This window comes from Lepisosteus oculatus, chromosome 19 (assembly GCF_040954835.1).
Source record: "Lepisosteus oculatus isolate fLepOcu1 chromosome 19, fLepOcu1.hap2, whole genome shotgun sequence".
Taxonomy (NCBI): domain Eukaryota; kingdom Metazoa; phylum Chordata; class Actinopteri; order Semionotiformes; family Lepisosteidae; genus Lepisosteus; species Lepisosteus oculatus.
Window position 1 is genome coordinate 4,939,202 of NC_090714.1, and position 13,619 is coordinate 4,952,820.

General features: G+C 39.9%; 1 protein-coding gene across 6 annotated transcripts in view; it reads right to left on the reverse strand.

The window, feature by feature from the left end:
- Positions 1–13,619, reverse strand: part of pemt (phosphatidylethanolamine N-methyltransferase) — a 78,744-nt gene that overhangs the window by 55,827 nt on the left and 9,298 nt on the right. For 4 of the 6 annotated variants that reach the window (XM_015359928.2, XM_015359925.2, XM_006636997.3 and 1 more), the window contains exons 1-2: positions 12,148–12,386; positions 9,470–9,577 (exon numbers count right to left, since the gene is read on the reverse strand). In XM_015359928.2, the coding sequence (XP_015215414.1) occupies positions 9,470–9,577; positions 12,148–12,228 (189 nt within the window). In that variant the 5' untranslated portion in view covers positions 12,229–12,386. Of the gene's footprint in view, positions 1–9,469; positions 9,578–12,147; positions 12,387–13,619 lie in introns of those variants that run through there. The other 2 variants (XM_069181002.1, XM_069181001.1) reach the window with 2 other exon arrangements.

Consider the following 13,619-nt stretch of genomic DNA (forward strand, 5'->3'; position numbering starts at 1 on the left):
ACACAACCCTGCCAGAGTGGTGGAGACTCACCACAAAATCAGTTAGTCGGTTATATAAATATACACTTTCAAACCTTTTTGCTTGGAATTGCATCACTCAAAAACACAGTACTCCGGCTTTCAATTTTTCAAAACAATACTAGACTGAAAAAACATTTCTCTTTGCCCGAACTACGCGGTCGCCTGTTAAGTTCACACACAATTTAAATTACATCCTGTTACAGCTTAAGAGGTCACAAAATTTAAACAAGTAGTGGATGGCAGGTGTTTGGCCAAGATGCTAACCAGGTAAACACAAATGATCGAAGTGGATCTTCTGGTGAATTACTATGGTTAAGCACAGCAAAGCCACTGAAAGACGGCATAAGAAGACTCAACAGAGAGACATAAAGGAAGACGTGGGAGAAGGGAGAAGGGAGACTGGAGAGAGTGGCAGACCGAAGTTTGTGCCTGGGAAGACAACCTTGTTCTGATCAGTCTTGGGGACCAGATTCTGAGTAAGTAATTTGAACCTTGTTTAAGAGAGCATGCTGTCCTCTATTTTAGGACATTCTGATTTCCTGAACTGTTGAATCCTTGGGCTAAAACACTCTGCTAATTTGTTGATGGATTTCTAGAATAGGGAGAGATTCCTATTGACTTTTGTGCATCCAGCTTATAGGAAGGGAGATTTTGCACTTGGTCATATACTTTAAATATAGGATGCAGGGTATTTCTCTTGTTGCCCTGTTTAAGTATTATACTGTGTTTCAGGTTAGAGAGTTTGCAGTCTGAGTTTTCTGGGTCTGAAAAACATAGGTCTCTGGGACATCTTGTTTTGTACAATTGATTATTAAACCTCTCTTGTGTTCTGAAATTGAGACCCCTCACGTATCCTAATCTCATCTCACAAAAATCTGTCAATTATGCAACTCTACTTTCCTATTAAATTTCCATGCAAATTCCTTTTTGTCAAATAAGGATTCTACTTTGTGCCCATGCAGAATCATGAACTACCTGATTTTCATGTTGAAGTCTTCCAATGCTCTGTCCTTCTGGTCAGCATCTGTCTTGTCTGATGAGTTATGCAATAGACAACTGGTATCCCTGATTTATTACAACAGCAGTTTTGCAAACAGGAGTGACGTGCATCTCCAGTCTCCCTCTACAAGAAACAGTACAATCATTGAGTGAATCTTGCTGCCTGCTCAAGATTGTCACATTACTAAGATATTATCGCAACTTAAGTATCTAATCTTGAGAGCCCAGAAGCATCTTATGACTAAGTAGAGTGTGACTGCAAAGAGCATGGGAGATATTCCAATGTAGCACCCAGAGAACCACATCTCCGGGCGTAGCCTTCTCAATTTTGATATGTAAATTGAGAGAACGGCAAATAAAAAATCCAGTTACAGTGCAGCAAGTTGTTTATCGCTACGGTCTATCTGTACAACTATGGTATCTATTGTATCCATTTCATTTCTGCTCATTTTCATGTCAAGCAATTGTCTTGTGTCGGCACCTCATGTAGAGCATGTCTGCATTCTGAGAACAGAGGTTGAAACACAATGTACAAGCATACTTTTAGCAAAGCGAAATCTGTTCTAAGTCTCTGAGCGACTCCTCTATTCGACTCTAAACAAATCAACTGATATTTCTGGTTGTTTGCCGCAGATACTCAAATCAACAATACCGAAAACATCAACAAAGTATTCCAAGAACTTGGTCCATTCATGCACTAGGGGCTTAGTCACAATTTGAGTTTACCTGTTATACTGTTGTTACAGTATGTTGTTGCTTTTGTCATCTTTGACTGAACTAAAACATATCTACTTGACTCTTGGAACATGTCACAATTTCTTTCAGCTTCTGCTGATGTTAGTATGCAACCAGTTCATACAGGGAAACAGCATCTAAATGGGGTCACCTGTAAGGCTCTAGTTCAGAGGGAATAGTTGCTCTTTGTGGTCCAGAAATGGCTCATTCAAACCTGGAGAATGTCATTAGCTGTTTTGCTTTTTTTTTCCAAATGGAGTCATTGCAATTAAAACAAAACCCAGGATCTGGGGTTTTGAAACCCAGAACCGGTTGGGTTAATGCTGACTAAGCCATCCTTCATTTGCTGTGGTGCAACTGTAAACCTGCTGGAATGCTGTGAATGTGCAGTGACGTGTTATGGAGACGTGGAGACGTCAAAGAAATTGTGTGAGATCTTTCAAATTTAATTGCAAGGTAGCTGCTATAGAAGAAAAGACATGTTGTTGTGGATAATGTATGAAAAAGCAAGATAAGGTTTGTGAGTCACTGAGCTGCTAAAAGTCAATATTCCAGTCTTTACTTAAAAAAAACATGAACAGAAAACATAAAATGCAGGACAGGATTGTGGTGAAAATGCTTAGTTCACATAGAAGAGAATCATGGGGTCATAAACACGCACAATTACATGGTTTTAATTACTTTCCAGGATCCCTAACTAGTTTAAGGTGATTTTATCAATTTTCCAAGAATTTTAAATGATTTTATTCACTTGCCCACCCAGAGATACCCCAGCTTGCCACAGAATAGGACCTGGAGTAGATTCCAAACAGACCTAACGTTGAGCAAACAACAGTGAAGGAAAACAAGATTTTTTCACAGCCCATCTACTGAAGTGATGTGATCAGATCAGTACTCTGTGGCTGTGACTTGTCTTCCATCCTGAGAAAGGGGTGACTTTCTGAACGGCTGTGTAATTTGATTGGGTGTGTTTACACTAGAGGTTACAAGGTCACATTTCCTGATGTGGTTGGTCCCCCTGAAGTAGAGCAAGTGTTTCTCTTCTAGAATGAAATGCACATGTTACACTTCTAAATGATTTAAAATTGCCCTCCAGAATACAACTTGGAGTTAAATGACCGAATCACATTAAACACTTCGGGGATCCAAACAAGTAACTCAGTATTATATTGACAGGTATATACAGGGAAAAAGAAACCTATGGAGACAAAACGTGTCACTTTTGTTGTGTATTTGTGAAATATGTATTTCAGATCTAAAGATTAATTTGAAGCAAAAGGACAGAATTTCAGCTTTTGCTTCTGGGTACTATTTTGCATTCGTGTTTTCCCATATTAGAACAATGTCATTTGTGTTCTCTATCCCCCTGATTTGAGAAGAGCATTAGTACTGGGATCAATTAGCTTGAAGTACATGAAACTATTGTAAAGTTAATTTTGGTTGCATACTCCTTACTTGCAATGACCGCTTCAAGACAGCAACCCCTAGACATCACCAATCTGCCTCTTATTAATCACTTGATCTGAAATACACATTTCAGTAGTACATGGCAAAAACGACAGATTCCACTTCACTATCCCGAAACTTTTTCTTTTCACTGTATGAATGTTTTTTTTAAAAAAACAAAACGTTCTAATGCATAAGCCTGAACATCTCCTGCCAGTGTGCCAACCTCAGAACTGTGCTACCTTGTGCAAGATATTGATATAGATTGATCTAACACAACATCAAAGACTGAAACGTTTCGGGTTTTCAACACATTGGAACCCATACACCATCTGCTGCTGAAACACGAATCTTCCACAGCTGCCCATATTCACCAACGTCCATGGACATGCTCAAGGAACCACACCATGAAAGCAATCAAAGGGTGCTCTCTGACTGAGTCTTAGTAATTTAAACCATCTTGCATGTAAGTGATAAGAAAGCAATGACAAACAAATGTACAGCCGTGCTGGACTTAACAGTGTAATAAGTACACCTGCAGTTCAGAATATCACATGCAGTTTTTAATTAAAAGGCAAGAACATTTTCCCATATGCTTTTATAAGCCGTGTACTCATAATATTAAAAGGTTAGACAATAATAGTCAGGTACAGATTGATCTTCATCTAATTCTGGCACTATGGCTCCATTCCCACAATGGGAACAGTGTGTGCTGGCTTCCACTGCTAGATATAGAGGAAAGCTGAGACAAACTTTTTTGTGATTAAGCACTATATTGTCCTGTGAATGTACTACTACATTAGTGATTAGTGTGTTCCTACAACATAACCATAGTGTCTCAACTTGTCCAGAACAGGCTCTAGTCACAAAAGAAGGATTTGTGATTGATGCTGTGCTGGTATATTACACTGTTTGAGTTAACAGTATCAAATACATACTCATTTATTTTCTGCATCACTTTTAAAAATGTCTGGTAAATTAGCAGTTCAAAAACAACAGAAATTACCTGCTGACAGTCAACAGGGCACAAAGTTCTGCATCGCATCTGAATATTGAATGCACTACCTTGCAGGTACAGAGATATTAATTTCTAATTAAATAAATAATACATTATATATAATAATATATAAATATCTCCCTCTACTTCCTGACCCATATCCACTTTCGCAGCATCTAAATTTCCAGTGGTATACCGATAAATGTCTACTGATGCATTCAGCATTTTAGAACAAGGGGAACAATCACCTCCCAAAATATTCCTGTCTAAAATAAATTGCACATGCTAAATAAGCTACTGTAAAACACCGGAAATGGTAAACTATGAGTTACTGCTAAAATAAACCTCAGAGATATAACAACGCCAGCTGAAGACCATGTTATTTGAGAAACAGGAGTGAAGGTTTTGCTTTGCTTGTGTTTTTACAGCTACATCATCAAACCACTCTTCTTTTCTGTTGTTTTATAGTGAGGTCAGGCACAGTCTGCGAAAAACCTCTGTTTCAATACATTTTCAGTTTTATTTACTTAAAGCAACAGAGCAATTAGATGCACTCTAGCTTCAGTCTGAGTCTTTTCAAAACATTTCTGATTCACCTGGAAATCGACACAAATTATGGCAGATGGTAAAAATGGAAAGAGAATCCTAGAGATGCAAAAACGTGAGCTCAGCACGGAGTTTGTACGTTCGTGTTGGTGTGAGTTTCCTCTCACAGTCATAAGACATATTGGTAGGTTTGGGGGAGAACTGTCCTTGGTGTGAGTGTGTGCGCTCTGTGATGGACTGTTAACTGCTCCACAACTCATCTGACTTGTACCCATTGCTTGCCAGGATAGGCTCTGGCCCCCAGTAACCCTGTACTGCATAAATCAGTTACAAACCAGATGGGTGGAAAGCTTAAAACGAGTTGCCAGCACAGCTGGTGATCTGTCAAAACAAGCCTTTGTACCATTTTTTTTTTTTGCCAAACCAAAGATCAACATAGCCAAAAGCCGAGTTCATTTACAACTCCACAGAGCAACGTTGGGTTTTCTCTTGCGTCATCCCTGCGTTGTAAACGGTAATGGCTCTTCTCGGGGCTGGCGCAACAGAGCACGGCAAGATGCAAAACATGTCAAATGCGCATTTACCCGGCTTATCAACGAGTTCAACGAGAAAACAAAACAACCGCACATATTGACCCACTCCTAACTGTGCCTGGTAGGCAAGTGGAAGAATGCTGAGTGGCTACATGGGCAAAAGTCAAAGTGGGGGTGGCTGTGGAAGACCACCTTGGCTTATGTCACATCTGCCATGCTTGTTTCCAACTTTGCAAATTGTAAAGAAATGACCCAAGAAGATCCTAGATGACGGTACAGAACCTGCAAGATGACAAAAGGTTCCCAGTTTCTCCCTTCCTAAAACCCTATCTGCTCCATCAGCTCCCCGTGGGCTTGCTAGGGGTTAATTACCAGAGCTGCGTCACTCCTCCCTGCCCTGATTTCGGTTAAGAGCGAGGTGACACGGTGGCCGGGTTAAATGAGGACGTGAGTGATTTTAATATCTGTGCCAAAGTAAGGCCTGTAGCAGCTGGATCGGGTTAAGTTCATGGCTGGCAAGTTGAGAGACAAAATTCAGATGCTAAGTTTGACAAACGGGGTGCTTGAGTACACAGAAGCACCTCTTAATCTCGGAATGCCACCCTAAGACATGACCACTTTCAAATGCTTCGTCTGGACGGTTGTTAGATACTCTACACCCAGCAATTAGAACTGCAGAAACGTCGCGAGTGCAGTTCGAAAGCCGCAACGTGCTTAATTGGGCACAACAGACACAAAGCCAATTTTCTTCATTGTCTGGAAACGCTTTGGTGACCAAGTGTTGGAGCACGGAGCAAGCCCTTTGTAAGACGAGAAAAATAATTTTCTCACGCACAAGTCATCGACTGGAGAAGAATCTCAGATCTGCTGTCATAAGCAGTTTGAAGGAATTACTTCTGGAGAGGTGTTGGTGCGTGGCTGGGCAATTAGATTCCTGCGCTTCACACAAAATCCACATCTAAACGGTTAATCTTTTGAAGATGCCGAATATCCACACCAGGATGCTGATACCGTTAGGTGTATGTTTTGAACTGCAGAAATTAAAGATGGGCGGATTATGTAATAACGCAACCACAGCATTTCCAGTTTATTAATTATATGAAAATGAGACAAGAGAATTCAGTATTCTAGTGTGTTTATTAGAACATGCTGTACCATTAATAAACCTCACAGCATCCCCCCAATACTTTCAGCTTCAGATGTGATCAGTGGGTGTTTGAAAATGTTTTGCATTTCCCTGCAGGCATGTTACTAGAATATGGAAAGAAAAAAATGTTCTTTGGGGGAACCAACCTCTTCCTTAGAACTTTGTACTTATTAATATGCACAGAGCCTCAGGACCATTATACTGACAAGGCAGACTGTTTTGCACAGAAAATGATCATTTGGGCTTTCTGGGTCTTGAATCAAGCACCTCTGTCAATCATACAGTATGCAAGCTAGAATTTAATAAAATGCAGAAAAATATATTCTTAAAGAGCAAGAAGCAGAGATGTACACTGGATGTACTTGCTTATGTATGAATTCAAGACTGGAGAACCCATGTAGTTTATTTACAGAAATGCAGACTTGGCACGTATACTGTAGTTCTTCCCGCCACTCTTTGCTGTGTCAATGTCACACGGCATCACATACCTTTAAAGTAACCCCCTGACTTCTAGGTTGCCAAACCCATGGCAAGCCCAGGGCAGATGGTCAAGCCAGTTTAACAGAACCAGAATGCCGACAGAGGGGTCTAATGAGTGGCTCAATGGGTAAACAGAGCACTGACTGAGCTCTGTGATCGCGGGTTCAAGCCTGGGTTATGTCACTAGCGGACTGTTATTGGCTGGGCGGTGTTGGGGAATAGGATGTGATGTGATTAGCTGACCAGGGCTCTTTCAGTTTTCAGTGTCAGTGTGACCCCTATGGCTACCTAGGTACATGCATGCTTGCAGAGCTGTTTGTGAGGGCTGTAATCTCTGATGCAGGGCTCCAGAGAGTTCTCTCCTTTACGGGTAATGGGGACTCCCCTCCACCAGCACCAATGTGCAGCCCCACCTGCTAACACACCTACTCTTTTCAAAAAAACACCCTGGGATTTTTAATGATCACCAGAGAGTCCAAATGATGGCAGCTTTTTACAGTATAGTGTCCCCGTAACTATACTGGGGCTTAAGGACCCACACAGACTGCAGGATGAGCACCCCCTGCTGGCCCTCCCAGACCTCCTCATTTTTCCCAGGAGGTCTCCCATCCAGGTACTGACCAGGCTCACACCTGCTGAGCTTCAAGGTGTTGCCAGTTGGGAGTTGCATGAAGGAAAATAGAGAGAAAATGGGAGAGAAAAAAGCCAACAGCGGGTGGGGAGGAGGGGAGAGTATTCAAACTTCCAGCAAGATGTGGCAGTCTGGAGGAACTTGACAAATCCCTTCCTTGCAACTAATTGAATGTTGTGGTTTTGCAATGACAAAATGGGCTCCTCACTGCAAATGCAGAAATTGGGGGTGATTCATGCAGTGCGCTGAACACTAATGCATTAAAATACATTCTGAAGTGTTTCTGAATTGTACCTAATGGGTTTAAAGTGTGTTTCCTGCTGTGCTTTGTTTCTCATGCAAAACGCTTTATTGTAGGTGGCCTTCCCGTGTGTCTCCTTACTAACTTAATTTACCACAGTGCTGTGGGCTTGACTGTGCCTGGTAATTAAAAGGGAACTTTTAGCCTCATTTCAGTTCAGGCAGAGGGGTGAAAAAAGAATTTTTCCAAACATTCTGCGAACCTTAATTAATTAAAAACCGTGTTGATGAAGGCAGAGATTTCCATTTTATTTTTTTTGTCTTCTTCATATCGGCAACAACTGTAACCACCCACTGGTCCTCTGGTCCTCAGAGAGCCATGTACTATGCTTCTCACTCCTCCTGAGTACTCAGACCTGTCCTAGTATAAACCAAACAGGGCTTTTTTTGTCATTTTTCCCCCCAATGCAAAATGTATTATTTTTTGTAAAAACAAAATAGTTCAAAATGTCCTTTAATAGCTCTGTTAAAACACACCATGTGGAAGTAAAGAAAACCATCCTGCTACATATTGTATCTGGTTTGGTTCCCCTTCAATTTTTTTTAATCTCCCCTGCTAATGGTGTATTCTAAGAAATGGACGTGCCCCAGTATTTGAAAACGAAATTAATGTTTTAACACAAATTTCAAAAGCAGCTTGTGCGCTGTCCTTCAGTGAGGACTGAGTGATGCCTGTGTATTTTATACGGTCACTGTAATGACGGTCAGAGAAGTGGACGTTTCCTAAGCCTGCCTTGGTCTTAGTCAAGTACTGTGTGGCGTCCTCACTGAAAGGCCCAGCATGGACATATGTAAGAGAAACTATACCGAAGCCACCCACATTGCAGCCTCTGCAGACACACTATTACTATTCAGAAAATATGCTTGATGCTTAGACAGATTTAATTTAAGCATCTACCTCTTACTTTTCAAGCCGATAGCAAGAGAGGAACAAAACAGGGATTGTATCAACAACTACAGGGCACGGGTGTTCTTCTGAATATGCCAAAAATTAGTGTCTTTATTCAGACTACATAATGAACACATAGGAGGTATCTCTCCCTTAAATTATCCACATTGAAGAGATGCTGGAGAGCAGTTGTTTTAGTTATTAACAGTTATTTGTTTCTTGCCAGCCTGCACAGATATTGACTTAGAAAATATCTGAATCACATGTCGTGTAAGCTTTGGAGCTGACACCTAGATGTCGCTATTCTTAAGGTGTATTAGAATCTTTATTTTTCATAACAGAAGTTAAATTGGAAGAGAACACCGTGATAAACATGTAGAGAGATTAAGAGCAGATCTCTAAGAGCTTACAGACATGTAGCCTTAAGACTCAGGAGTACTGAGCTCCAATGAGCTAATAATGCAGTTCATTATCTCCAATCCCTTGTTTTATCAAAGAATAACAAACCTAACAATTTAATAACAAAGAACAAAATACCACATTGGCTGTTGCTCATATGTTCCTGTGTTATTCTCACTAGAGATTGAATACTCTGAAGTTATTCAAAACACCACCTGAAGTCTAAATTTGACATCTCTAATTTCCCTGCTCCACATTTCAAACCAACTCTGTCACTAGCAGGGGCTAGTGCAAGTTTAGATAAGGTATCAGTATACATACATATACAAAGAAAAGGACTACTTACGACATTCCAGAAGAATGGATTGAAAATAATGGCAAGAACAGCTACAGAAAATTGAGCATCTGTCACATCGACGTAGTGGAGGACTTCTGCCATCACTGACATGTCTATCTGAAAAGAAAACCCAACTGTGAAAAGCTCTAGCGTATTAAAAAGTAACACCACATGGAAGATAACAGGCCAGCTGTGCATAGCAGGTTGAGCTATTCCAAATTGTATCATTAGTCTGCATTAGCTGAACCTTACCATCCTATTTTATTTAGTATTCTTTGCTACACAGACAGATGGGTTAAGATGGAATAATTCATACCCAAATATTTGGTCTGAGAAATTGCATCTTGACAAACAAAAACAGTGACATGCGTCACTGCTTTTGAGTAGCATCAATTCATTCTGAACAATTGTCTGCAGCCCATTCAATGACCTCAGAGTCTTTTGTTTTTCACCCATCCAACCATTTTTGAACCGCTTCTCCCAATAGAGGGGCATGGGGGATCTGGAGCCTATCCCAGCAAGCAAGGGGAATGAGACAGGATAGACTGGTGTTATGTCCGACATGACACACATGACTTTCTGCATAGTTTTGGTTTCTGCAGATCAGTGTTAATATCAATTTATAGAATGGGATGTTCCTTTAGGTAGAGATCTGTACCTGAGTGTATATCTAGCCTGAGACACATCCTCTAGATGTGTAATTACTAGGCAGATATGCAATTACCAGGCAAACAGCATCACGATTTATCAAACGCACAACGTGCAGATGAAAACCGAAGCATGTGGAGGAAACGCAGGGAGAACAGACAAACTCCACACAGACAGCGCCACGAGGCAGCATTGCCAACCACTGAGCCAGCCCAGACTGTTTTCTTTCCCTTTCATTAATTAATGACACATGCCACCATTTCAGTTCAACCACAGGCCTACAATGTGGAAAACCCTAAAGGAGTGACACTACAGTGCACTTCTGAGGAGCTGTACATGTAACGGAGAAGATCCAGACTGCAGTCGACCATTCTGTGCTCTTTTTCAAGACCATTGGTGTGCATACATACACACGCATCGGAAAGGGGTTTTAATTTGCTGAATCCACAGAAAGGATCAGAATGTTATTGGTCCAGCAATAAAAATAATGAATTATTCATATGTATTTACACAGTTTAATGACTTGCAGCCAAAACTGCATTTAAGAAGGCAGAATCGATCATACTTAACACATCTGCTTAAGAAATTCAGAGTCGTCATGCCAGACACTAAAGAGTACTAGAATCCTAAGCTTCTGAAGAACATAAAGAATTTAGTTTCAAAAGATGGAATTTGAGTTTGTAAGTACATATGAAATGTCTGTAAACTATCTGGGCTTCAAAGAGGAGGAAGAGAAGATTTTCAGTGAGCAGTGACACTACACTGGAAAGAGCAAGATGTGAATACTGGCCTCCAATACATGAGCACTTCTTAATTTTTTTTACCACATAAAGAAAAATCCAGGCCATAATTCAGGCATGTTGAGATTGTTCTTAAGATTGAGGGCTTTGTACTTGAGTAGCAAAATGATCTCAGATGGCAGAATGCCTCTGTTATACCTTCATGCTGAGATACTGTAGCATATTTGTATTGTGAAGAGACTGGAGTCCCAGTTACTGTACATGACAATACCACAGCAATAATCAAATGAAATCCCAGTCTGCCTTTGCTCACCATGATTGTATCTTACATTCTGCAGCAAAATGTTGATTACAAAATTGAAAAACAGACGTTGCAAGTCCCACATCATTAATCTGGAATTTGAACCAGCAGAAGCATGTAGATTCAGAACACAAAATGGGATCCAAATCATGTTATTCATGCAGACCTACATACAGTATGTGTGGAGTTGGGAAACTATCATAGCGATAGACTTGGATAATGTAATGGTTGTTCATGTGTTTTCCCATTACAAGATATTTATAAAAGCTCGTACATATGATTGCAGTTAACAACGCATTACTGAAGACGGAGGTTTCTAAGTGCAATGCAATGCACTCTTCTTGCACTCAATATCAAATATAACTGTGCAACTTGACAGACTGTGTATTGCACTTTCTTATACGTGCAAGAAGTATAAGAAATTATGCAAGCATGATTTAAAATTATAATAAATCTATCTGCTTCCTCTGAAATCGAAAGGATATTATTAATCTCGGGACACCAGTGCCTAGCTGGGGAAGCGTGTCAACATCAGTGCCCTAAAAAGACTCCTTGCTAGATCGTTGCTAGGCACCGGCTGTAATTACTTCATCTTCAGTGATCGGCTACAGTCGCAGATACCGTCAACATGCTCTTTTCTTGCCCTATTGCTCACATTATTTACCTGCGCAAGATTAACTTCCTGTTGTGTTTTTTTTCTTTGGTGGGTATGCAATCATCTTCAAGTTTTAATAACAAACGACGTGAATATGGCATTTGCATAGAAGACATTAGCCTGAAGTCTAAAATGCATATTGGGAACTGCGTAAACACTGGAAAAAGAAGTGGTAGGAGTTAAAATGGGGTTTAAACCACATATTCCCATTTAACAATAATGCGTTTTTATACATTTCTTATAGCGGATTGAATGATGCATTCAAAGATGCGCCGGGAATGAAGTTTATTTTCATTCATTTTTTATTAAAATAGCGATATATCGATTGCACGCAAACGTGTACCTTGTTGTAATCCAGGTTATTTAGCCCTCCACAGCAATCCAACAGGGATGTTTCTGTCTGAAACGCAGACGCACCGTTCATACAAGATTATTACGTGCAAACAACTAACAAAGAGAAAAGAAATATCTAGAACAAAAGCAGGTTTATATATGTCTAATGTAATGACATTTATCAACTTCCTAATTTAAAAAAAAAACACTTCATACTACAACTGACATCACACTCAAACTCCTCCTGCATATCAGCATGTATGTATTATGGGTAATGTAGTTGACTTTGAGGGCCATTGACTGATTTCCTCAAACTCCCAGGATCCATTGCATCTCCTTGTATTTTCTCTTCGTTCTCACCTTATAAAATTCTGATAAGTGATCTATTAAAAAATTTGGCAATCGGGACAGGATATGCCAATGCGGTTTTCACACTGAAGAATCTGCAATGCAGACATTATAGTTTGCTCTTGTTACCTCTGTTCTTACAATTATAGCTAAACTGAAATTAAAATTAACTTTTTTTTTTATTTTGCTCCAGGTAAATCGGTGAATCTCCACCTGACAGCTCCAGCACATGGACGCCGTTTTTATTACCATGACAAAATAATTACGAGAATCGTGCTTACACTTTTAAAAATGTTGTATAGATGTGTTACGTATAAATATAGATGGCGGCAGTTTTCATTTCTGCAAATCGGAATCGATATAAAAAACGTAATTTGTCTGCGTGTATCTAGCCTGACACCTGTCCTCTAGATACATTTTGCAATTGCATCATTTGACTTAGTGGGCAAAGAGCATCTTGATGAATGAGTGGTGGTAAGGCTCATTATATTAAGGATATCAAATGTAAAAACAAAACTGTCATTAAAAAGTTGTAAAAAAAGCGTTTGTGACTTATAAATATGGAAAAAAACGTTAATATAATATTAGTGGCAATATTTAATATTAGTCCAGAGGAAATGTGTTATTCAAGACAGATTACAGAAAATCAAGTTTATTGCTACAACAACCAGTTGCACGGAACTAATTTGCTCATACAATTAAAGACATAAAAATGCACACTTTTATGCCAATAAGGGATAACATCCACCCAACACATTCACAAACCATCCTTAACACACCGGTCATAAAATAAATAAAAGTCAGGACCGATAGAATACCAAGGAGCTGTGTAAAATGCATAAAATACCAAAACGGGTACATTTACGCAAAACTAACTACTGAAAAACAGGGGCAAGTCCAAATTTCCTGTTTCTTGAAAAGTGCCCATAAGTAAAAATTGTATTATTCTTTCTACATGAACAGAAGCTTGTGCCTGACTGTTCATTTACTGCTTACTCCAGTATTGGGTGGCAGTGAGCTGGACTCATGGCCATCACAGTACATCTGACCCTACATATCACACCCTCACACCTGAAGAAAGCTCCACGGCCGATACGTTGTTTTCTTTCTTCTTTTTTTCAGCATGGAATAAAC